Source organism: Oryx dammah, unplaced genomic scaffold, assembly GCF_014754425.2.
Source record: "Oryx dammah isolate SB20612 unplaced genomic scaffold, SCBI_Odam_1.1 HiC_scaffold_21, whole genome shotgun sequence".
Lineage (NCBI taxonomy): Eukaryota > Metazoa > Chordata > Mammalia > Artiodactyla > Bovidae > Oryx > Oryx dammah.
The window spans coordinates 13,675,896-13,703,401 of record NW_024070205.1 but is presented as its reverse complement, the minus strand read 5'-3'; the positions used below and the strand labels follow the sequence as shown (position 1 = coordinate 13,703,401).

At 38.9% G+C, this 27,506-nt stretch overlaps 1 protein-coding gene across 1 annotated transcript in view; it reads left to right on the top strand.

Annotated features, from left to right (window-relative positions):
- HMCN1 (hemicentin 1) overlaps window positions 1-14,936 on the top strand; it is a 551,984-nt gene extending 537,048 nt beyond the window's left edge. Inside the window, exons 106-107 of the mRNA XM_040263800.1 lie at window positions 11,831-11,957; window positions 13,471-14,936. Of these exons, the coding sequence (XP_040119734.1) occupies window positions 11,831-11,957; window positions 13,471-13,837 (494 nt within the window). The 3' untranslated portion in view covers window positions 13,838-14,936. The remainder of the gene's footprint in view (window positions 1-11,830; window positions 11,958-13,470) is intronic.
- The last annotated feature ends 12,570 nt before the right edge of the window (window positions 14,937-27,506 follow it).

Genomic DNA, 27,506 nt, shown 5'->3' with positions numbered 1-27,506 from the left:
GTCAAAGCTATGGTTTTTCCAGTAGTCATGTATCTACGTGAGAGTTGGACCATAAGAAGGCTGAGTGCTGAAGAACTGATGTTTCGAACTGTGGTGTTGGAGAAGACTCTTGAGAGTCCCTTGGACTGCAAGGAGATCCAACAAGTCAATCCTAAAGGAAATCAGTCCTGAATATTCTTTGGAAGGACTGAGGCTAAAGCCCCAATACTTTGGCCACCTGATGCATAGAGCCAGCTCATTGGAAAAGACCCTGATGGTGGGAAAGACTGAAGGCAGGAGGAGAAGGCGACAACAGATGATGAGATGGTTGGATGGCATCACCGACTCAATAAACATAAATTTGAGCAAGCTCCAGGAGATGGTGAAGGACAGGGAAACCATGGGGTTGCAAAGAGTCGAACACAACTGAGTGACTGAACAACAATCTAATTCTAAAAGTGTAAAAATACTCTTGTTGGCATTGCCTTCAAAATGAATTATCTATCCAAGTTTTTAAGAAGCAATTCATGTCTATTGAGAATCTGAATTACTTTATATTCTCTATAAGTCAAATGTTTATTCTGAATTACTTTTTTTAATGTAGCCAGAAGCATTTGGTTAAATGCATTCATATATTCTAAAGCTGTTCCTGTGAAAGTTTTTCAACTCATCTTGGTATACTTTTCTTATAGCAATAATATTTATTATGAAAAGCCTATACTTTAATTTTTGATCACAATAATTTTTAAATACTGTTTTGTAATTTTATATAATATTATATACAATTATTTAAATTAATTTTATGATATGTTATATAATTATATAATATCTTACAAAAACCAGATATTACCATACTGTCAGGTAACAAAAGATAGCCTGATTGCTCCACCTTTTCTGGCTACTTTTTTTTTTATGACTAGTGACTAAAGTGAGTGAACAAAGTGAGCAGATTGAATGCCTTAAAGATACTTACTCCTGAAGAGATAGTGATAGAAGACAAAGAAGGGTTACCTTCTTAGAAGCTCAAATATTATTTGAAAGCTCTTCTATGGGAAGTGTATGTTATTATGGAGCTAGGGACAAACACTTTGTATATTAGATTCTGACATTTGATATATTCAGCCAATGGACATATGTGAGGAGGTAGCTGTTCTTACTGTGTATAAATGTGTATCCAGATCCTGGCCTCCAAGCCACCATTTTCATAGACCCTAACAGTCCACTGGCCCCATGTTTCTGTGTGAGTTCACTATAAAAATTGAAGTGAAAAGGAAACTTGGAATATGGATGGGAGGGGAATGGGATTTTTTTTATGATAGCAAAGATAAATTTCTTTCACATTTTCCTAAAGGGCTTTTCACTGCATTCTGAGACAATTTCATTTTGTCAAGGAGATAGAACACTTCCAACAGATAAAAATCATAATTGAAAGTTGGTTTGCAGAGTCAAAAGGCAAGATTTAAGATTTAACTGAAATAAAACATGTTTCTGTTTCATTCCTGGAGGAAAACTGATCCTATTGTAAAAGGAGTAATAGAAAGCACATTATGTCATTATCAAGCCCCAGCTCTACCCACCAGGGGGCAGATACCAGAAGCAAAAAAACTACAATCCAGCAGCCTACAGAACCAAGTCCAGAAATGCAGATCAGAACCTACCCTAGAATCACCTGGTCCCTGGCCCTTTGGTGACAAAAGGGGAGTGTACTGTTGGGACACAGAAGACATCCCCCATAGAGGCCGCTTCTCCAAGGTCAAGAAACATAAATAACCTTCCACATACATAAAAATACAAATGGAAATCTAGACAAAGACTTCCCTGGTGGTACTGTGGATAGGAATCCACCTACCAATGCAGGGAACACGGGTTTGGTCCCTGGTCCAGAAAGATTCTGCATGCCATGGGGCAACTAAGCCCATGTGCCACAACTGCTGAAGCCTGCAGATTCTAGGGCCCATGAGCCGCAACTGCTGAGCTCGCATGCTGCAGCTCCTGAAGCCATGAGCCTAGAGCCCATGCTCTGCAGTAAGAGAAGCCACCACGATGGGAAGCCCTGTGCACCACAGCTAGAGAGCAGCCCCTACTCTCCGCAACCTGAGACAGCCTGCACACACCAGTGAAGACCCAGGGCAACCACAGATTTTTTTAAAAATAAAAAAGAAAGAAAGAAAAATCCAGGTGAAAGGAGATAACAGAGGATTATGTTCTAGACAAAGAACAAGATATACCCCCAGAACAACTAAGTGACATGGAGATAGGCAATCTACCTGAGAAAGAGTTCAGAGTAATGATTGTAAAGATGATCCAGAAATTCAGGTAAAGAATGGATGCACAGTGCAAAAACCTGTAAGAAGTTTTTTGCAAAGAGTTAGAAAATATAAAGAACAGCCAAAAAGTTGAAAAATACAATTACTGAAGTGAAAAACACTCTAGAAGGAATCAATAGCTGAATAAATGAGCCAGAAGAATGGATAGGTGAGCTGGAAGACAGAATGGTAGAAGTCAGTACTGCATAACAGAATAAAGAAAAAATTGAGAAGAAATGAGGGCAGTTTGAGAGACTTCTGAGACAATGTCACATGCACCAACATTTGCATTATAGAGGTCCCAGAAGGAGAAAAGGGAGAGAAAGGGCCTGAGAAGATATTTGAAGAGATAATAACTGAAAACTTTCCTAATGTGCAAAAGGAGACAGTTACCCAAGCCCAGGAAGTGCAAAACCTACCATAGAGGATCGACTCTAGGAGGAACATGCCCACACACATAGCAATCAAACTGACAGAAAATATTACAAGCAACAAATAATGTATAAGGGACCCCCATAGGTCTCAACCTAGTCTGATTTTTTAGCTGAAACTCTGGCTAGAGGAGAGTGGCACATTATATATATATTTTTTTAATTTTATTTTTACTTTATTTTACTTTACAATACTGTATTGGTCTTGCCATACATTGACATGAATCCACCACGGGTGTTTACAAGCTCCCAATCCTGAATCCCCCTCCCACCTCCCACCTCATATCATCTCTCTGGATCATCCCCATGCACCAGCCCCAAGCATCCTGTATCCTGTATCGAACATAGACTGGCACTTCGTTTCTTACATGATAGTATACATGTTTCAAAGCCATTCTCCCAAATCATCCCACCCTCTCCCTCTCCCTCAGAGTCCAAAAGTCCATTCTATACATTTGTGTCTCTTTTGCTGTCTTGCAGAAAGGGTCATCATTACCATCTTTCTAAATTCCGTATATATGTGTCAGTATACTGTATTGGTGTTTTTCTTTCTGGCTTACTTCACTCTGTATAATCGGCTCCAGTTTCATCCATCTCATTAGAACTGATTCAAATGTATTCTTTTTAATGGCTGAGTAATACTCCATTGTGTATATGTACCACAGCTTTCTTATCCATTCATCTGCTGATGGACATCTAGGTTGTTTCCATGTCCTGGCTATTATAAACAGTGCTGCGATGAACATTGGGGTACATGTATCTCTTTCAATTCTGGTTTCCTTGGTGTGTATGCCCAGCAATGGGATTGCTGGGTCATAAGGCAGCTCATTTGCAATTTTTTAAGGAATCTCCACACTGTTTTCCATAGTGGCTGTACTAGTTTGCATTCCCACCAACAGTGTAAGAGGGTTCCCTTTTCTCCACATCCTCTCCAGCATTTATTGCTTGTAGACTTTTGGACTGCAGCCATTCTGACTGGTGTGAAATGGTACCTCATTGTGGTCTTGATTTGCATTTCTCTGATAATGAGTGACGTTGAGCATCTTTTCATGTGTTTGTTAGCCATCCATATGTCTTCTTTGGAGAAATGCCTATTTAGTTCTTTGGCCCATTTTTTGATTGGGTCATTTATTTTTCTGGAATTGAGCTGCATAAGTTGCTTGTATATTTTTGAGATTAGTTATTTGTCAGTTGCTTCATTTGCTATTGTTTTCTCCCATTCCGAAGGCTGTCTTTTCACCTTACTTATAGTTTCCTTTGTTGTGCAGAAGCTTTTAATTTTAATTAGATCCCATTTGTTTATTTTTGCTTTTATTTCCAGTATTCTGGGAGGTGGATCATAGAGGATCCTGCTGTGATTTATGTCGGAGAGTGTTTTCCTCTAGGAGTTTTATAGTTTCTGGTCTTCTGTTTAGATCTTTAATCCATTTTGAGTTTATTTTTGTGTGTGGTGTTAGAAAGTGATCTAGTTTCATTCTTTTACAAGTGGTTGACCAGTTTTCCCAGCACCACTTGTTAAAGAGATTGTCTTTACTCCATTGTATATTCTTGCCTCCTTTGTCGAAGATAAGGTGTCCATAGGTGTGTGGATTTATCTCTGGGCTTTCAATTTTGTTCCATTGATCTATATTTCTGTCTTTGTGCCAGTACCATACTGTCTTAATGACTGCGGCTTTGTAGTAGAGAGACTCCACCAGAAAATTACTAGAGCTAATCAATGAATATAGTAAAGTTGCAGGATATAAAATCAACACACAGAAATCCCTTGCATTCCTATACACTAATAATGAGAAAGTAGAAAAGAAATTAAGGAAACAATTCCATTCACCATTGCAACGAAAAGAATAAAATACTTAGGAATATTCTACCTAAAGAAACTAAAGACCTATATATCGAAAACTATAAAACACTGATGAAAGAAATCAAAGAAGACGCTAATAGATGGAAAAATATACCATGTTCATGTATTGGAAGAATCAATATAGTCAAAATGAGTATACTACCCAAAGCAATCTACAGATTCAATGCAATCCCTATCAAGCTACCCAGCAGTATTTTTCACAGAACTAGAACAAATAATTTCAAGATTTGTATGGAAATACAAAAAACCTCGAATAGCCAAAGCAATCTTGAGAAAGAAGAATGGAACTGGAGGCACATTATATTTAAAGTGATGAAAGTGAAAAACCTACAAACAAGATTACTTTACCCAGCAAGACTCATTCAAATTTTGACAGAGAAATCTAAAGCTTTACAGACAAGCAAAAGCCAAAAGAACTCATTACCACCAAACCAGCTTTACAAAAAAATGCTAAAGGAATTGCTCTAGACAGAAAAGTCTACAACTAGAAATAAGCAAATTAGGAAATGGGAAAGCTCATTGGTAAAGGCAAACCTACCCAAAAGGTAGGAAATCATCCACATTCAAATATGATATTGAAACCAGTAATCATGAGAGGAGGAGAATAAAACTTCATGATACTTGAAGTGCATTTGAAATTAAGAAATCAGCAACTTAAAACAACTGTGTGTATACCTAGACTGCTATATCAAAAATCTCATATTCAAGGAAGTTAATAGACATAAAAGGAGAAATTAACAGTAACACAGTATGAGGGGAGGACTTTTAACACTCACCCCACTTGCCTCAATGGACAGATGATCCAGGCAGAAAATCAATAAGAAAACATAGGCCCTAAAAGACACATTAGTCCAGATGAACTTAATTGGTATATATAGAGCATTCCATCCAAAAGCAGCAGAATACAGATTCTTTTCAAGTGCACATGGAACATTCTCCAGGATTGACATGTACTTATACAAGTACAATCAAAGTATGTGCTTGGCCACAAAGCAAGCCTCAATAAATTTAAGAAAACTGAAATCTTATCAAGCATCTTTTCTGACCACAGCACTATGAAATCAGACATCGTCTACAAGAAAAAACTGCAAACAACAGGAACACATTGAGGCTTAACATTGTGCTGCTGCTGCTAAGTTGTTTCAGTCATGTCCGACTCTATGCGACTCCATAGACAGCAGCCCGCCAGGCTCCCCCGTCCCTGGGATTCTCCAGGCAAGAACACTGGAGTGGGCTGCCATTTCCTTCTCCAATGCATGAGAGTGAAAAGTGAAAGAGAAGTCGCTCAGTCATGTCCAACTCTTAGCGACCCCATGGACTGCAGCCTACCAGGCTCCTCCATCCATGGGATTTTCCAGGCAAGAGTACTGCAGTGGGGTGCCATTGCCTTCTCCGAAGTAACAAATGGATCACTGAAGAAATCAAAGAGGAAGTCGAAAAAATACCTAGAGATAAATGAAAACAGAAACATGATGATCCAAAACATGGAACACAGCAAGAGCAGTTCTAAGGAAAAAGTTAATAGCTATACAAGCTTACATCAGGAAACAAGAAAAATCTGAAACTACCTAACTTTACACCTAAAGCAACTAAAGAAAGAACAAAACAAAAGCCAAAGTTAATTAACAGGAAAGAAAGCATAAAGATCAGAAATAAATGAAATACAGAGGAAGAAAACAATAGTAAAGATCAGTGAAACTAAAAGGTGGTTCTTCAGAAAAGCATGTATGTATGTATGTATGTATGTATGTGTATAACTGAATCACTTTGCTATACACCTGAACTAACAGACCATTGCAAGTCAACTATACAATAAAATTTTTTAAAATAAAAATGTCAAAATATTAAAAGCAATAAATAAAAATAAAAGCTGATTCATTGTAAAGATAAACAAAATTGATAAACCTTTAGCCAGACTCATCCAGAAAAACAGGGAGAGAACCCAAATCAACAAAATCATAAATGAGAAAGAAGTTACAGTCAACACCACAGAAATACAAAGGCCCATACTAAAAGCAACTATTTATCAATAAAATCAACAACCTACAAGAAATATGCAAATTCTTAGAAAGGTACAATCACCCAAGAGTGAAAAATGAAGAAAAAGAGAACATGAACAGACCAATTTTAAATACTAAAATTGAATCTGTGATTTTAAAAACTCCCCCAAAAGATACCATATCAGATGACTTAACAGGCAAATTCTATAAAGCTTTAATAGAAGAGTTAACACCTAAATCTTCTGAAACTATTCCAAAAACTTCCAGAGGAAGGAATACTTCCAAACTCATTCAGTGAGGCCACTGACACTCTGATAACCAAAACCAAAGATACCACAAAAAAGAAAAATTACATACAAATGTCACTGATTAATATATTGCAAAAATATTAAATTACTAGCAAACTGAATCCAACATTACATTAAAAGGATCATACACCACGATTAAAATTCCAGGGATGCAAGATTTTTCAGTATCCACAAATCAGTGTGATACACCACAGTGACAAATTGAATTAAAACTATATGATCATTGCAATAGATGCAGAAAAAACTTTTGATAAAATTCAGTTCAGGTCAGTTCAATTGTTCAGTCATGTCCAACACTTTGCGATCCCATGAACCGCAGCACAGCAGGCCTCCCTGTCCATCACCAACTCCCGAAGTCCACCCAAACTCATGTCCATTGAGTCAGTAATGCCATCTAACCATCTCATCCTCTGTCATCCCCTTCTCCTCCTGCCTTCAATCTTTCCCAACATCAGGGTCTTTTCAAATGAGTCTGCTCTTCACATCAGGTGGCCAAAATATTGGAGCTTCAGCATCAGTCCTTGCAATGAACACCCAGGACTGATCTCCTTTAGGATGGACTGGTTGGATCTCCTTGCAGTCCAAGGGACTCTCAAGAGTCTTCTCCAACACCACAGTTCAAAAGCATCAATTCTTAGGCACTCAGCTTTCTTTATAGTCCAACTCTCACATCCATACATGACTACTGGAAAAACCATAGCCTTGACTAGATGGACTTTTGTTGACAAAGTAATGTCTCTGCTTTTCAATATGCTATCTAGGTTGGTCATAAGTTTTCTTCCAAGGAGTAAGCGTCTTTTAATTTCATGGCTGCAATCACCATCTGCAGTGATTTTGGAGCCCAGAAAAATAGTCAGCCACTGTTTCCACTGTTTCCCCATCTATTTGCCATGAAGTGATGGGACTGGATGCCATGATCTTAGTTTTCTGAATGTTGAGCTTTAAGCCAACTTTTTCACTCTCCTCTTTCACTTTCATCAAGGGGCTCTTTAGTTCTTCACTTTCTGCCTAAGGGTGGTGTCATCTGCATATCTGAGGTTATTGATATTTCTCCTGGCAATCTTGATTCCAGCCTGTGATTCTTCCAGCCCAGGGTTTCTCTGGGCTGAATAACCTATATGCAGATGTACTCTGCATATAGGTTAAATAAGCAGGGTGACAATATACAGCCTTGATGTACTCCTTTTCCTATTTGGAACCAGTCTGTTGTTCCATGTCCAGTTCTAACTGTTGCTTCCTGACCTGCATATAGGTTTCTCAAGAGGCAGGTCAGGTGGTCTGGTATTCCCATCTCTTTCAGAATTTTCCACAGTTTATTGTGATAAAATTCAATACCCATTTATGATATAAAGTTCCCCATAAAGTGGGCATAGGGGGAACTTACCTCAACATCATAAAGCCTCAACATCATAAAGCCATATATGACAAACCCTACTCACAGCTAACATCCTACTCAATGGTGAAAAGTTGAAAGTATCTCCTCTAAGTTCAGAAACAAGGCCAAGGATGAAGGATATCCACTTGGCACTTTTATTCAACAGAATTGTGGAAGTCCTAGACATATTAGAGAAGAAAGAGAAATGAAAGGAATCCGAATTGGAAAAGGAGTAATAAAACTACCACTGTTTGCAGATAACATAATACTATACATAGAAAATCCTAAAGACGCTACCAGAAGATTACTAGAGCTCAATAATTTCAGTACAATTGCTGGACACAGTTAATACACTGAAATACTTTCTTTTTCTATACACTAACAGTTACCATTGTATCAAAAAGAATAAAATACCTTGAAATAAACCTACCTAAGGAGGCAAAAGACCTGTATTCTAAAAACTATGAGATGCTGATGAAAGAAATCAAAGATAACACAAACAGAAGGAAGGATATACAATATTCTTGGACTGTAACAATCAATATTGTCAAAATGAGTATACTACCCAAGACAGTCTACATGTTCAGTGCAATTGCTGTCAAATTACCAATGGCATTTTTCACAGAATAAGAAATTTTAAAATTTATATGGAAGCACAGAAGACCTCAAGTAGCCAAAGAAATCTTGAGAAAGTAAAACAGAGCTGGAGGAAACAGGCTCCCTGACTTCAGAATATACTCAAAGCTATAGTCATCAAAATAATGTGGTAGTGGCACAAAAACAGAAATATTGATCAATGGAACAGGAGAGAAAGCTCAGAAACAAACCAACACACCTATGGTCAATTAATCTACAACAAAGGAGGCAAAAATACGGTTTCTTCAATAAGTGGTGCTGGGAAAACTGAACAAACGCATGTAAAAGAGTGAAATTAGAACATTCTCTAACACCATAAAAATAAACCCAGAATGGATTATAACTTAAATGTAAAACCAGATATCATAAAACTTTTTGGGGAAAACATAGGCAGGATACATAAATAGCAGCAATATCTTTTTGGATCCATCTCCTGAGTAATGAAAATAAAAATTTAAGTTAAAAAGAAAATTTTTAAAAATGAGATCTAAATACACTTAAAAACTTTTCCACAGCATAGGAAACCATAAACAAAATGTAAAAGGCCACCTACAGAATGGAAAAAAATATTTTCAAATGATGTGACTGACAAGGGATTAATCTTCAAAATATATAAACATCTCATTTTCCTAAAAATGGGCAGAAGATCTAAATAAACATTTCTGCAAAGAAGATATACAGGTGGCCAACAGGCACATGAAAAGATGCTCAATATCATTAATTATTACAAAAAGGCAAATCAAAATTACAATGAGGTATCATTTCACACCACTCAGAATGGCCATTATCCAAAAGTCTACAAATAATAAATGCTGGAGAGGGTGTGGAGAATAAGAAGCCCTCCTGCTTTGCTGGTGGAAATGTAAACTGTTATAGCCACTATAGAGAACAACATGGAGGGTCCTTGGAAAGCTAAAAGTAGAGCTATCCTGCTTTTTTTGCTCCTGCAGCTTTACTTCTGGTCATATATCTAGAGAAAACCATAATTTGAAAATACACATTCACCCCAATGTTCACTGCAGTACTATTTACAACAGCCAAGACCTGGAAGCAACCTAAATGTCTACTGACAGATGAATGGATAAAGATGAAGCATATTATATACAATGAAATATTAGTCATAAAAAGAATAAAAAAGGATAAAACAGTGTCATTCGCACCAACATGGTGGATCTAGAGATTACCATGCTAAGAGAAGCCAGAGAAAGATAAAGTAACATGTGATATCACTTATATGTGGAATCTAAAAAAAGATACAAATGAACTTTCATACAAAACAGAAATAGACCCACAGACATAGAAAAGCAACTTATGATTACCAAAGGGAAAAGGGAGTTGGAGGGAGGGATAAATTGAGAAATTAGGACTGACATATACACACTACTATATAGCACAGGGAACTATACATAATATTTTGTAATAAACTGAAAAAATAATATGAAAAAGTATACATATATGTATAATTGAATCACTTTGCTGTATATTGGATTAACACAGCATTATAAATCAACTATACTTCAATAAGAAAAAAGTTTTTCAATTTGAATGGAAATTAATTCCCTGAAATAGTTGCCTGCTGTCATAACTGCTGAGAGTTTTCATGTACTACCAGGGGAATACAGATACCACAGTTTGAAACTATTGCTGTAAAATATGATTCTTAATTTTGGGTCTCAACATCCCTTAAATTATGTTGAACTCTATAGGCCCTCTTATCCAGAAAAGTCAATCAATCAGAGTCTTGCTTCATCTCTCTTGCTAACTTGCACACACATACCTACATACTCAACACACAGAAATGGTTTCATTTGCAGATCCCCTAATGCTTAAATATAGACCTCAAGTTTAAAATCATGGCTTAGAAACACTCATTTTCAGGGAACTCAAAAAATGTTTCTTTTGGCTTTATCTTGATGCTTTTTAATTTTAATGATTTAAATGTGTTTTTTCTAAACAACTTTGTGTAGAAAACAAAATAAAGAGTATTTCATTTGCATGTTTCCCCAATATCCTAGGGACAGTACCCTACCTATAACAACTGAGGATGGATTCTACATAGTTCAGTTCAGTCGCTCAGTCATGTCCGACTCCTTGCGACCCCATGAATCGCAGCACGCCAGGCCTCCCTGTCCATCACCAACTCCCGGAGTTCACTCAGACTCACGTCCATCGAGTCGGTGATGCCATCCAGCCATCTCATCCTCTGTCGTCCCCTTCTCCTCCTGCCCCCAATCCCTCCCAGCATCAGAGTCTTTTCCAATGAGTCAACTCTTCGCATGAGGTGGCCAAAGTACTGGAGTTTCAGCTTCAGCATCATTCCCTTCAGATTCAATCAAACTTGAATTATGGTTCTTGGGTCATCTATTTGATCCTGTTTTTTTTTTTTTCCTTTATTCTATATGTCTCCACAAGTTTTCCTTGAATGTATAACTTCTTTAAATTTCTACTACCCAACCTCCCACCTTAGTAATTTGACCTTACAAAATATTAGGGAAAGATCAAGGATCATTCATGTTTTAGAGATATTTTTGACTCCAAGAAATGTTCACATGTGTCTTAAGTTTTTAGCTTGTTTTTAGTGAATTTAAAGAATTATTGGCTTTATAAAACTCAAATGCATTCTATTTCCCAAGTGTAAGAAAAAAATTTTTCTTTGTAGCTTACCTTCTACTTTCATAGCCCTTATTTTTCAATGTCTTTTCACGTGATTTTTAAAAAACTTAAGCTCAGAACAATCAGTCTGGGAAACAGCACACCAAGAATCAAGATCCCCACATGGTGGGTGAAAAAGCTTAGGTGCAGCTACCAACCAAGTTCATTCTTGGGGAGGAGAAAGCTAACCCTCAATATTCCAGGCAAATAGCCACAATGCCTGCCCTGAAGGTCTCTTCTGACTTAACTTGCTAATGCTTTTTCTTTCTTGTGCTGTTGTAGATATTGATGAGTGCCTGGAACAGAATGTGCGCTGTGGGCCAAATCGCATGTGCTTCAACATGAGAGGAAGCTACCGTTGCATTGAGACACCCTGTCCACCTGACTACCAACGGGATCCTGTGTCAGGGTAGGTCTTGCCTTCTCTTCCCAGGCATGCTTTTGAAAATCCTCCTTCCTCTCTCTCCTTGACCAGCAAGCCCTGTCTGCGGTCATGTTTCTCACTCACAGGAAGTCAATAATCCCTCAGGGGCTAGGGGTTTACAGTGTGTTCCTTCTTCAGAGAGTGGGCAAAAAACTGAATTCATCCTGCAGCAGCGACTGCCAGCTTTGAGCTGCCAGCGTTTCCTAGAACAAGTCTGCTCAGCGTGTAATGCACCAGGCAACATCTAGAATCCTTCCTCAGCAAGGAGCATTTTATAGGGTGATAGAGCCTACCTGTCTTTGAAATTGTCTCTTTTCTCGTGGTGTTGGCTCAGGGTTTTCAGGGCTCTCTGCTTTTAGAGCACTCGCTCTAAGAAGTACCACGGTTGTTATAGTGATGAGTCATCATGACTCCATGGGAGTGTGGAGGAGACCGAGGATGAGTCAGTAGTCTGTCTGTTCATTCACATCTCATCTTGTTTACATATTCTGCTGTCTGAAACACTGTCTTTTCTGGGTTTTGAATAAACTGCTTTGTTTTCTCCCTCCCCTTACAGAAATGGTGCACTCTGTTTAGGTACTGAGTTGGTGGGGTGCTTGGAAAATGAGATAATGGCCATCATGAATAGGCTCCACTAATAAGGAGGTAGTTCTGAAACCAAACTCTGGTTGGATCTCACTTTGTTTTCCTCTCAGTGGTGACTCCCATGTTACTGTAACATGGTCAAGTGTGCGCTGCCCAGGATTCATCCAAAACCTATTTGTAATCTGTCTGAGGGGAATAGGGAAGGGGGAAGATCAAAATTACAGACTTATCAGGCTTTGAAAAATACTATGACTGAAGAATCTGTATCTTCAGAACATGGTCCTTTGTGCATTTTTTTGTTTTACTCTTTATTACCAGTGATTTCTGGCATACAATTTCAAAGTCATGACGACTCAAACAACTACTGTGGGCTCTGGAAAAAGAAAATATACTATTTTTAATCTAAAATGATGTGGAAAGCAAATACCGAAAAGAAAATTTTTTTTTTTGGTAGTCGTAATTGACCTTTTATTATTTTTAGAAAAATTAACCAATATCAATGTATTCTATTTCTGCTTTCAAATAGTCTTAGGGTAGATGTTAAAATTTTAAAGTCATTTGTAGTCCTCTCTTTAAGAAGTCCTTGTTTCCAATATATATGCAGATGTTTCTCTTTCCAAAACCTACTTTTCACTTTAAAGATGTTCTGTGGTACTTTTTTCAGTGGTTCAAAAGCTTCTGATTTTAATGGAGCTGAGAGAGAAATATATGACTAGACAGCACACTCTCGTCGGCATCTGGCATCTGGTTTCAGTTAATAACACAGACCATGGGGGGAACGTTAGTATTTTGAAGTCAGACCGTCTCCTGCCTTTAATGCCCCCAAATTGTCGTGGATCATGACCACCTGCATCATGCCTTCTGCTTCCAAGCCACGCTAACTTCATCTATTTCATGTGATTATTGTCCTTAGGTTCTGTCTCAAGAACTGTCCACCCAATGATTTGGAATGTGCCTTGAGTCCATATGCCTTGGAATACAAACTCGTCTCCCTCCCGTTCGGAATAGCTGCCAATCAAGATTTGATCCGGCTGGTTGCATACACTCAAGATGGAGTGATACATCCCAGGACAACTTTCCTCATGATAGATGAGGAACAGACTGTTCCCTTTGCCTTAAGGGATGAAAACCTGAAAGGAGTGGTGTACACAATACGACCACTACAAGAACCAGAGACCTACCGCATGAGGGTTCGAGCCTTATCCTACAGTGCCAACGGGACCATTGAGTATCAGACTACATTCATCGTTTATATAGCTGTGTCTGCCTATCCATACTAAGCAGTTCTCCAAAGCTAAATCCACATAGTTAACCCACATTTACTGTGGGAACCAAGTTCCCTGAACAGTTGCTATCATGGCAGCTTGAAATGGTGCTGTGCTCTGTCTTGTGTGCCTTCCTTGGTACTGTTGAGGTATTTTCATGATCCCACCATGGTCATATCTTTTGGTAAGATCTAGAAAAGTCTTGTAGTATTTTCTTTATTTATTACACTGGAGCAGTTCCTTTGCAAGGGTTATTCTAAACATTTAACAGGACCCATCAGCGATGTTTTATAGTAACATGGTAGCTAAGATAATTTTGTAAAAAAGAAAAAAAACTCAAAGCCAAGTGAATTTCAGCATTTAACCATTTTGAGAATAATAAAGCTAGTTGCTGTGTGTTTTGATCAAAGCTAAGTAACTTATGAAGATACTTTTTTAAGTATTAATACTTTATATTAATAATAGGACTTACATACTTATTTTTACTTTAAAAAGGAAAGAAATACCACTCATTATAGAAGTATAGTACAGCTTCTAGAAAGCTTTCTAATACCAAATGATGTTTACCTTCATTGAGCATCCAAAGTAGGGATATTATTTTCAGTAACTTTGTGGAACCAGCTGAACCAGCTATAATAATAGAAAAAAATATATTTGTTCCCAGTGATTATGGCATGGATCTTTGCTCTAACATTTTTGACATGGTTTTCCATTCAGTTAGCGCCATAAATTTTACATTTTAGCATTTTGTAAATTTTCCTGTCAATTGGAAACAATTTTTGAAACCCCAATGGGACAGTTTTGTTTTTCTTGAAAATCTTGTATGTTCAAATTAGCATAATGTTAAACGTCAATACACTGTACATGGTGGTAACAGACTCTGGAAGCAATTGCCAAGATGTATTGTATTTTTATGAAGTGTACATATATTGCCTTGTGTGTATTTTCTTTATAATATCTTGATGGACTCTTTTATAAAGTTATTTTATAAAAAAATTTGTTCCAGTAAAACCTGCCTAAATAAAGTTTTCACATCCTTTTTCTTAACTTTTTTAAAAACCTAAATTTGATTTCTTGAACTCATAACAAGCATTAAAATTTATAGACATACATACATGTATGTGTCATACATATCATAATTCAATCATCACAACTCTTGAAATAGTATTACTCACATTTTGTACATCCACATCCTGGGATTCAGATAACCTATGTAATTTCCTTAAGATAACACAGCTAATCAATGGCAAAAACGGCACACCTTCTACATCTCACAATCAGTTCAGTCGCTCAGTCATGTCCGACTCTTTGTGACCCCATGAATCGCCGCATACCAGGCCTCCCTGTCCATCACCAACTCCTGGAGTCCACACAAACCCATGTCCATTGAGTCGGTGATGCCATCCAACCATCTCATCCTCTGTCATCCCCTTCTCCTCCTGCCCTCAATCTTTCTCAACATCAGGGTCTTTTCCAATGAGTCAGCTCTTCGCATCAGGTGGCCAAAGTATTGGGGTTTCAGCTTCAGCATCAGTCCTTCCAATGAACACCCAGGACTGATCTCCTTTAGGATGGACTGGTTGGATCTCCTTGCAGTCCAAGGGACTCTCAAGAGTCTTCGCCAACACCACAGTTCAAAAGCATCAATTCTTAGGCACTCAGCTTTCTTTATAGTCCAACTCTCACATCCATACATGACTACTGGAAAAACCATAGCCTTGACTAGACGGACCTTTGTTGACAAAGTAATGTCTCTGCTTTTGAATATACTATCTAGGTTGGTCATAACTTTCCTTCCAAGGAGTAAGTGTCTTTTAATTTCATGGCTGCAATCACCATCTGCAGTGATTTTGGAGCCCAGAAAAATAAAGTCAGCCACTGTTTCCACTGTTTCCCCATCTATTTGCCATGAAGTGATGGGACCAGATGCCATGGTCTTCATTTTCTAAATGTTGAGCTTTAGGCCAACTTTTTCACTCTTCTCTTTCACTTTCATCAAGAGGCTCTTTAGTTCTTCACTTTCTGCCATCTCATAACTCCAAGTTAAATGATGTCCCCATTTCATGACAGTTTTCTTAAACAGTTATATTGCATCAAGTGATTTCATCTACGTATGATAGGTAATAAAATAGCAAAGGCCTAATCACGGCCTGTGATTGAAGAATTTTTACCTAGATCACATTATTCAAAGAAAATTGGAAAAATCATCTAGTCCACAGCCAGGCAGTCAGACAGGTGGTTATCCAAATGAGTGTTTGCCAAAGAAAATTCTATAGAATAGCCCAGTTAAGGTATTTTGAGTCAACTGAGTTCTAGTATCAAACCAGTTTGTGAAACACTATATAACATGTCCTCCTACTAAGTATTTATATTAAGCAAATACCTAACTCAGCAGTGGCCACAGGACTAAAAAGGTCAGTATTCCAACCTCAAAGAAGATCAATGCCAAAGAATGCTCAAACTACTGCACAATTGTACTCATCTCACATGCTAGCAAAGTAATGCTCAAACTTCTCCAAGCTAGGCTTCAACAGTACATGAACCGACAACTTCCAGATGTTCAAGCTGGATTTAGAAAAGGCAGAGGAACCAGAGATCAAATTGCCAACATCCACTGGATCACAGAAAATGCAAGACAATTCCAGAAAAACATCTGCTTCATTGACTATGCTAAAGCCTTTGACTGTGTGGATCACAACAAACCATGGAAAATTCTTGAGAGATGGAAACATCAGACCGCTTTATCTGACTCCTGAGAAACCTGTACTCAGGTCAAGAAGCAACATTTAGAACTGGACATGGAACAATGGACTGGTTCCACATATTGGGAAAGGAGTACATCAAGGCTGTAAAATGTCACCCTGTTAGTGGAACTTATATGCAGACTACATCCTGCAAAATGCAAGGCTGGATGAGGCACAAGTTGAAATCAAGATTGCCAGGAGAAATATAAATAACCTCAGGTAAGCAGATGACACCACCCTAATGAGAGAAAGTGAAGAGGAACTGAAAAGCCTCTTGATGAAAGTGAAAGAGGAGAGTGAAAAAGTTGGCTTAAAACTCAACATTCAAAAAACTGAGATCATGGCATCCAGTCCCATCACTTCATAGCAAATAAATGGGCAAACAATGGAAACAGTGACAGACTTTATTTTCTTGGGCTCCAAAGTCACTGCAGATGGTGACTGCAGCCATAAAATTTAAAGATTCTTGCTTCTTGGAAAAAAAGCTATGAAAAACCTGGACAGCATATTAAAGAGCAGAGACATTATTTTGTCAACAAATGTCCGTATAGCCAGAGCTACATGTTTCCAATAGTCATGTATGGATGTGAGAGTTGGACCATAAAGAAGGCTGAGTGCCAAAGAATTGATGCTTTTGAACTGTGGTGTTGGATTAGACTCTTACGAGTTCCTTGGATTGCAAGGAAATCAAACCAGTCAACCCTAAAGGAAATCAATCCTGAATATTCATTGGAAGGACTGATGCTGAAGCTCCACTACTTTGGCCACCTGATGCAAACAGCCAACTCATTGGAAAAGATCTTGATGCTGGGAAGGGTTGAAGGCAGGAGCAGAAGAGGATGACAGAGCATGAGATGGTTGGATGGCATCACCAACTCAATGGATATGAGTTTGAGCAAGCTCTGGGAGATGGTGAAGGACAGGGAAACCTGGCGTGCTACAGTCCATAGGGTCCAAAGAGTTGGACTCAACTGAGCGACTGAACAACAATGACATTAAGTTCAAATATCAAACAAGTTTGTGAAACACTACATAACATGTCCTTCCATTAAGTATTTACTATGATTCAGTTCAGTTCATTTGCTCAGTCATGTCCTACTCTTTGCAACCCCATGAATCGCAGCACACCAGGCCTCCCTCTCCATCACCAACTCCCAGAGTTCACTCAAACTCACGTCCATCGAGTCAGTGATGCCATCCAGCCATCTCATCCTCTGTCATCCCCTTCTCCTCCTGCCCCCAATCCCTCCCAGCATCAGAGTCTTTTCCAATGAGTCAACTCTTCGCATGAGGCGGCCAAAGTACTGGAGTTTCAGCTTTAGCATCATTCCTTCCAAAGAAATCCCAGGGCTGATCTCCTTCAGAATGGACTGGTTGGATCTCCTTGCAGTCCAAGGGACTCTCAAGAGTCTTCTCCAACACCACTGTTCAAAAGCATCAATTCTTCGGCGTTCAGCCTTCTTCACAGTCCAACTCTCACATCCATACATGACCACGCTGATCTTACTGATACTTAAATGATCTACTTAAATAATCTTAGAAATTCAGTAGTAAACAAAATTTGCTCAAGTTTTGTTACCAAGATATTTAATCATAAACATTTTCCCCCAATATATTGTAACATATATATTGTGGTCTTCCCTGGTGGCTCAGAGAGTAAAGAATGGACCTGCAATGCAGAAGGCCCAGGTTCAACCCCTGGATCAGGAATATCCCCTGGAGAAAGCAATGGCAACCCACTCCAGTATTGTTGCCTGGAGAATTCCATGGACAGAGGAGCCTAGTGGTCTACTGTTCATAGAGTTGCAAAGACTCAAACACAACTGAGGAGTGAACACTTAATACAAGATATTTAATCACAAACATTTTCCTCCAATATATTGCAATATATCACTTGACTTTTGGAGAATACTGGTTTAATACAGTCAAGATATCTGCTCGATTCCTCAGTCCTTAGAAAGGACACTTCATAGCCTACTTTAGTAAACAATTCTAGCACATGATCCTGACCATCGAGCTTTTTCGTAAATTAAACATTGACTTCAACACCCTACTCACATCACTGGACAGATCATCCAGACAGAAAATTAAGAAGGAAACACAGGCTCTTACATTATCAGATGGACTTAACTGACATTTATAGGACATTCCATCCAAAAGCAGCAGAAAACATATTCTTTTCAAGAGCTCGTGTAACATTCTCCAGGACTGATCACATGTTGAACAACAAAGCAAGCCTGAGCACATTTAAAATCTTATCAGGGCTTCCCTGGTGGCTCAGACAGTAAAGAGTCTGCCTACAGTGCGAGAGACCCAGGTTCAATCTGACCACAATATTATGAGATTAGACATCAACCATAAAAAAAAAAATTACAAAAAACATAAATACATGGAGGTTCACTTCCCTGATGGCTCAGACGGTAAAGCATCTGTCTACAATGCGGGAGACCTGGGTTCGATCCCTGGGTCGGGAAGATCCCCTGGAGAAGGAAATGGCAATCCACTCCAGTACTATTGCCTGGAAAATCCCATGGACAGAGGAGCCTGGTAGGCTACAGTCCATGGGGTCGCAAAGAGTCGACATGACTGAGCGACTTCACTTCACTTCACTGAACAAATAGATCACTGAAGAAATCAAAGAGAAAATACTATGTTTGGGTACAAATTTTTCAAATACCTTTATGATAAACAGACCATTATGATTATCACATACTTTTAAGGACCACTGTATTGCAGAGTATTGCTTTGGAGAAGGAAATGGCAACCCACTCCAGTGTTCTTGCCTGGAGAATCCCAGGGACGGGGGAGCCTCGTGGGCTGCCGTCTATGGTGTCACACAGAGTCAGACACAACTGAAGTGACTTAGCAACAGCAGCAGAGACAAATTAAAACAAAACAACAACAACAAAAAAATTACCCAAAACCTGTGGCACAGGTAAAAGCCATTTAAGAGGGAAGTTTATAGCAACACCAGCTTACCTGAAGAAACAATAAAAAATCTCAAACAATCTAACCTTACACCAAAAGCAACTAGAAAAAGATCAAACAAAATGCAAAGTTGGAAAGAAATCATAAAGATCAGAGCAGAAATAAATAGAAACTAAGACAACAGTAGAAAAGATCAGTGAAACTATTCTTTGAAAAGATAAAATTGATAAACCTTTAGCCATTCTCATCAAGAAAAAAACGAGGGTCCAAATCAATACAATCAGAAATGAAAACAGAAAGGACATCACAGAAATACAAAGGATAAGAGGCTACTCCAGGTAACTATATGCCAATAAAATGGACAACCTAGAAGAAATAGACAAATTCTTAGAAAAGTACAACCTCCCAAGACTGAACCAGAAAGAAATAGAAAATCTAAACAGATCAATTACAAGTACTGAAATTGAATCTGTGATTTAAAATTCCCAACAAACAGAAGTCCAGAACCAGAAGGCTTCGCTGATGAATTCTATCAAACATTTAGAGAAGAGTTAACACCTATCCTTGTGAAGGTAGTCCCAAGAAATGCAGAGGAAAGAACACTTCCAAACTCTTTCTAGGGGGCACCATCATCCAGATACCATAGCCAGACAAAGGTACAAGAAAAGAAAAATTACAGGTCAACATCAAGATGAACATAGACACAAAAATCTTCAACATAATACCAGCAAACTGAATCCAGTGCAAAGAATCATATACCATGAACAAGTGGAATTTATCCCAGGGATGCAAGGATTTTAATATCCACAAATCAGTGTGGTATACCTCATTAATACATTGAATAAAAGCCATATGATCATCTCAATAGATGCAGAAAAAGTTCACAGAATTCAACATCCATTTATGATTTAAAAAAAAAAACTTTCCATAAAGTGGGCATATAGGGAACCTACTTCAACATGAAGGCCTTATATGACAAACCCACAGATAACATCATATTCAATGCTGAAAAACTGAAAACATTTTATCTTAAAATTAGGAAGAAGACAGAATGTTTATTCTCACCACTTTTATTCAACACCGTGTACTTTTGGAAGTCAAAGAAATGAATTCAAACTGGAAAATAAAAGCTGTCACTGTTTGCAGGTGACATGATACTGTACATAGAATATCATAAAGACACCACCAGAAAACTATAATAACAGAACTCGATGAATTTGGTAAAGTTGTAAGATACAAAATTAATACATAAATTTGTTGCATTTTGGTACACTAACAAAAGTTCAAAAGCAAAATTAAGGAAACATTCTTATTTACCATTACATCAAAGAGAATAAAACATCTAGAAATAAACCTACCTAAGGAGGCAAAAGACCTGTACTCTGAAAACTGTAAGATGCTGATGAAAGAAAACAAAAGGTAATACAAAGAAATAGAAAGATACAATGTGTTCTTGGAATTAAACAATCTTATTGTCAAAAGGACAAGGCCATCTGTTCAAGGCAGTCTACAAATTCACTGCAATCTTTATCAAACTACCAATTGCATTTTTCACAGAACTAGAAAAAAAGATTCTAGAATCTGCATTGAAACACAAAAGAGCCCAAATAGCCAAAGCAATCCTGAGAAAGAAAATTGGAGCTGGAGGAATCAGGTACTCTGGCTTCAGACAATACTACAAGGATACAGTCATCAACTGTATCAACAGTATGGTATTAGCATACACACACAAAAAAAAATACAGAGTAATGGAACAGGATAGAAAACCCGGAAATAAATCCATACACCTATAGTTAATTTATGACAAAGAAGGCAAGATTATATAATGGAGAAGAGATGGTCTCTTCAGTAAGTGACACTGGGAATACTGCACAGTCACATGTAAAAGAATGAAATTAGAATATTTCCTAACACCATATGCAAAAGTAAACTCAAAATGGATTAAAAACCTAAATGTGAAACTAGATACTATAAAACTCCTAGAGGAAAATATAGAACACATAGAATATTCTTTGACATAAATCACAGCAGTATCTTTCCTCATTCATCTCCTAGAGCAATGGAAATTTAAAAAATAAACTAATAAACTTAAAAACTTTTGCACACCAAAGGAAACCATAAACGAAATGAAAGACAGTCCACAGAATGGGAGAAAATATTTGCAAACAATGTAACTGACAGGGGCTTAATCTTCAAAATATACAAATAACTCATGCAGCTCAATATGAAAAATAACAACCCAATCAAAAAATTAAATATGCATATGATACCATTCTAGTGGCAGAAAGCAAAGAGGAAAATAAAGAATCTCTTAATGAGGGTGAAAGGAGAGTGAGAAAAGCTGGCTTAAAACTCAATTCAAAAACCAAAGATCATGGCATCTGTCCCATCACTTCATGGCAAACAGAAGGGGGAAAAATGAAAACAGTGGCAGATTTTACTTTCTTGGGCTCCAAAGTCACTGCAGACCCTGACTGCAGCCATAGAATTAAAAGACGCTTGCTCCTTGGAAGGAAAGGTATCACCAACCTAGACAGCATATTAAAAAGCAGAGACATTACTTTGCCAACAAAGGTCTGTCTAGTCAAAGCTATGGTTCTTCCAGTAGTCATGTATGGATGTGAGAAGTGGACCATATGGAAGGTTGAGCACTGAAGAATTGATGCCTTCAAACTGTGTTGCTGGAGAAGACTCTTGGACTGCTAGGAAATCAAATCAGCCAATCCTAAAGGAAATCAACCCTGAATATTCATGGGAAGCACTGATGCTGAAGTTGAAGCTCCAGTATTTTGGGCACCTGATGTGAAGAGCCAACCCGCTGAAAAAGACTGTGATGCTGGGAGAAACTGAGGGCAAGAGGAGAAGGGGGCAACAGAGGACGAGATAGTTGGACAATATTATGGACACAGTGGACATGAGTTTAAGCAAACTCTGGGAGATGGTGAAGGACAGGGAAGCCTGGCACGCTGCAATCCATGGGGTCATAAAGAGTTGGAAACAACTTAGCAACTGAACAACAACAAATCAAAAAATGGGTAGGAAGATGACATACAGATGTCCAATACACACATGAAAAGATTCTCAACATCACTAATTATTAGAGAAATACAGATCAATATGACAATGAGGTATCACCTCACACCAGGCAGAAGGGTCATCATCAAAAAATCTACAATATATGCTGGAGAGGGTGTGGAGAAAGAGCATCTTCTTGTACCATTGACGGGAATGTAAACGGATACAGCCACTATGGAGAATAGTATGGAGGTTCCTTAAAAAACTAAAACTAAATTTACCATATGCAACAACCCCAATGCTGGGCATATACACCCAGAGAAAAACATGACTGAAAAAGACACATGCATCCCAGTATTCATCACAATACTATTTACAATAGCCAGGACATGGAAGCAACCTAAATGTCCATCACCAGAAGCATAGATAAAGAAGATGTGGTACGTATATACAATGGAATATTACTCAGCCACAAAAAGGAATGAAAATGGGTCATTTGTAGAGATGTGGATGGACCTAGAGACTGTGATACACAGTGAAGTAAGTCAGAAAGAGAATAAATATAAATATTGCATATTAATGCATATATGTGGAAACTAGAAAAATGGTATAGATGATCTTATTTGTAAAGCAGAAATAGAGACAGGCATAGAGGAAAAACCTATGAATACCAAGGGGGAAGTGGGAGAGTGGGAGGAATTGGGATCCACACATACACTATTGATACTATGTATAAAATGGATAAATAATGAGAACCTGCTGTCCAGCACAGGGAGCTCTGCTCAGTGCTCTGTGGTGATCTAAATTGGAAGGAGATCCAAAGAAGAGGGAATAAATGTATATGTATAGTTGATTAACTCTGCTGTGCAGTAGAACCTAACATCATAAGGCAACTATTGTTGTTTAATCATTCAGTCATTATTGACATGTTTGATCTTTGTGACCCTATGGACCGTAGCTTGCCAGGCTCCTCTGTCCATGGGATTTCCCAGGCAAGAATACAGGAGTGGGTAATCATTTCCTCCTCCTGGGGATCTTCCCGACCCAGGGATTGAACCCAAGTCTCCTTCATTGGCAGGTGAATTCTTTAGCACTGAGCCACCAGGGAAGCCCCCAAAGCAACTTTACCCCAATAAAAATTTAAATAAATTGACATTTCTCCAAAGAAGACATACACATGGTCAAAAAGCACACAAAAAGGTGCTAAGCATTGCTAATTAGAGAAATGCAAATCAAAACTACAATGAGGTATCAACTCACACCAGGCAGAATGGCCATCGTTAAGTGAAGCCACTCAGTCGTGTTTGACTCTTTGCGACCCCACTGACTGTAGCTCACGAGGCTCCTCCATCCATGGAATTTTCTAGGCAGCAGTACTGGAGTGAGTTGCCATTTCCTTCTCCAGGGGATCTCCCCGACCCAGGGATCGAACCTGGGTCTCCCGCATTGCAGGTCGACGCTTGACCATCTGAGCCACCAGGGAATCCCATTAAAAAGTCTACAAATAATAAATGCTAGAGAGGATGTGGAGAAAAAGGACCCTCCTACATTGTTGGTGGAAATGTAAATTGGTGCAGCCACTATGGAGAACAGTATGTAAATTCTTTTAAAAACTAAAAATGGAGCTACCATATGATTAGTAATCCTACTCCTGGGCTTATCTCCAGAGAAAACCACAATCTGAAAAAGTACATGCACCCTAATGTTCATTACAGCACCATTTACAATAGTTAAACATCCATGGACAGATGAACAGATAAAGAAGATCTGGTATATACGTCCAATAGGATATTACTCAGCCATAAAAGAATGAATAATGCCATTTGCAGTAACATGGATGGACCTAGAGATAGTCATACTAAGTAAACCAGAAAGACAAATTATGATATTGCTTATGGCATCTTAAAAAATGACACAAATGAACACATAAAAATACAACCACAGACAGAAAAACAAACTTATGGTTACCAAAAAGGGAGGGGATAATTTAGAAGTTTAGGATTAACATATACACACTACCATATATCAGTAATAAGGACCTACTGTACAGCACAGGGAACTCCACTCAATATTCTGTAATTATGAGAAAAGAATCTGTAAAAGAACTGATGTACATACACGTGGAACTGAACCACTCTGCTGTACACCTGAAATGACGCACTGAACATCAGCTATGCTTCAATTAATAAATAGTGTAGCGAGTCCCCCAAAATAAAACAATACCAAAAAAGAGCAGTGAAGTGACTTTGTGTGGCTGCGATAATGAGTTGGCCTCATATTCTTTGTGTTTCTCACTATCGTGCTCTTATTCTCCTCTTTTTCAGAACTCCCATCCACTAGTAAACACTTCCCACTACTGAAAAAAAAAATACAGTAATATGATATTTAAAGCCACTGATACTCCTAGTAGGACTTTTGATGAGAGTCAAGGCTTGGAATGGTGACTGCAGCCATGAAATTAAAAGACACTTACTCCTTGGAAGGAAAGTTATGACCAACCTAGACAGCATATTGAAAAGCAGAGACATTACTTTGCCAACAAAGGTCCATCTAGTCAAGGTTATGGTTTTTCCAGTGGCCATGTACGGATGTGAGAGTTGGACTATAAAGAAAGCTGAATGCCAAAGAATTGATGCTTTTGAACTGTGGTGTTGGAGAAGACTCTTGAGAGTCCCTTGGACTGTAAGGAGATCCAACCAGTTTATCCTAAAGGAGATCAGTCCTGGGTGTTCATTGGAAGGACTGATGCTGAGGCTGAAACTCCAGTACTTTGGCCACCTGATGCGAAGAGCTGACTCACTGGAAAAGGTCCTGATGCTGGCAAGGACTGGGGGCAGGAGGAGAAGGGGACGATAGAGGATGAGATGGTTGGATGGCAACACCGACTCGATGGCCATGGGTTTGTGTGGACTCCGGAAGTTGGTGATGGACAGGGAGGCCTGGCACGCTGCAATTCATGGGGTCGCAAAGAGTCAGACACGACTGAGTTACTGAACTGAACTGAAGGCTTGGACAGAGTGGGAAACTAAACGACTAAAATGGGCTTTGCAGGTGGCACTAGTGGGGAAAAAAAAAAACAAACACCTATCAATGCAGGAAACATAAGAAATGCAGGTTCGATTCCTGGGTCAGGAAGATCCCTCAGGGAAGGATATGGCAACCCACTCCAGCATTCTTTCCTGGAGAATCCCATAGACAGAGGAGCCTGGCAGGCTACAGTCCAGGGGGGTCACAAAGAGTTGGACATGACTAAAGCGACTTAGAATGTGTACAAACATCAAAAATAGTGCCCTGGGAAGAAAAACTAGTTAATTGTTAGATCTGCCATAAAAATCCTGGCTTACAACAATCATTACTAGTATAAATAGGTACATACTAAATGAGTATTATTGATTCAAACACAGAGAAAATCCCCCCTCCAGCAATTTGAGCACAATAGCCAATGCCCCTTCCCTGTGAGGCCCATTATCTTGCCTACATGTGATTCCTTTTAAAAGGGTAACTTATACCTTTTCCATTAATCATGGCTACTTTCATTATTGAAAAAAACCACTCATGCTTTCTATACCACTACAGCCATAATGGTTCTTGGGGCTATGATGAGACTCTTTGGGGCCATCTCTGGCCACTCGATGCTACAGATATCACCAGTGTTTTAGAACCCAGACCCAAACTGCATTCCCATGAATGCCTCTACTCTATGTGCTTATAATGAGGACCAGACAGGTGCCCATAGGATAGCAATGGAAAGGACTAAAAGTTGGGCTAGAAATCGTCAGGCTCTATGGAAGTGGGGGCTAAAGCCCTCTTACTACATTATCTCATCTCATCTTAGCCAAGGGCATGGAATACTCCCAGACTTAACGATTTTGAATAGATGATTTTCAGTGGACCCTTATCTCTGTATTGTGTGCATAACTTGTCCCTTCCATGGATTCGGATGGCTGCTTTCTTGTTAAATTCTTCTGTTCCAAGATCTCTTGTTGCACCTTCAGGATATGTCTGGATATGAGGCACCCACCATTATGAGGGCCCAAAGACAAGGGCTCCCCAGTGAAAATTTGGCCCCTGTGTAAATGCTTCTTTTTTAATCGATGATATGTGACACAAGGGAGCTTAGACATTAGGAAGTTTGCTCCCATTCACCACAAAACATAGTAATACTCAACATCATCCCAGGAGAGCCATCAGATTAACACTGGCAGGAATAGGATTGGCAGGGGGGTTGGTAGCTCCATGAGGAAGCTTTGCCTACTATGAGGTAACCCTAGAAAATCTAACACTTTAGAGAGCCTCACCCTAATCACTAAATCTATCACTAAATAGATTTTCAGCTTCTGTAAACTCACCGGCCAATGTGGTTAGGACAGTAGATTGGCCTTGGATTACTTGGTGGCCAAGCAGGGTGATGTTTGTATGGTCATAAACAAAACCTGCCGTAACCATGTTAATAATTTGGGCCAGATGAAGCTGGACTTCCCAGGTGGTGCTAGTGGTAAAGAATCTGCCTGCCGATGCAGGAGAGTTAGGTTCAATCCCTGCATATAAGATCCCCTGGAGTAGGAAATGGCAACTTGTTCCAGGATTCTTGCCCAGAAAATTCCATGGACAGAGGAGCCTGGCAGGCTATAGCCCATGGGGTTGCAAAGAGTCAGACACAACTGAGCACACACAAGATGGGCATCAAAAAAGATTTATGAACAAGCGTCATGGTTATACCAATACCACCAGGGGTCTGACCCTAATGCCATCAGGTCTACTATTAAGGGTGCCCTTCCTAGGCTACTTGGTTCCTGCTCTTTCTGGACCTAATAATACTCATATTCCTCCTCCTCCTCTTTGGACCCTTCATGTTTAACCCCTGGGTAACATTTGTGTTTTTCAGGTTACGACAGTTCCATATTAAAATGATGGCTATGCGAGGAGTCCAGCACCTACCACCCTGACTTAAGATGCTGTCCTGGCCCTGGGGACCCTAATCAGGCATCCAGAGATTT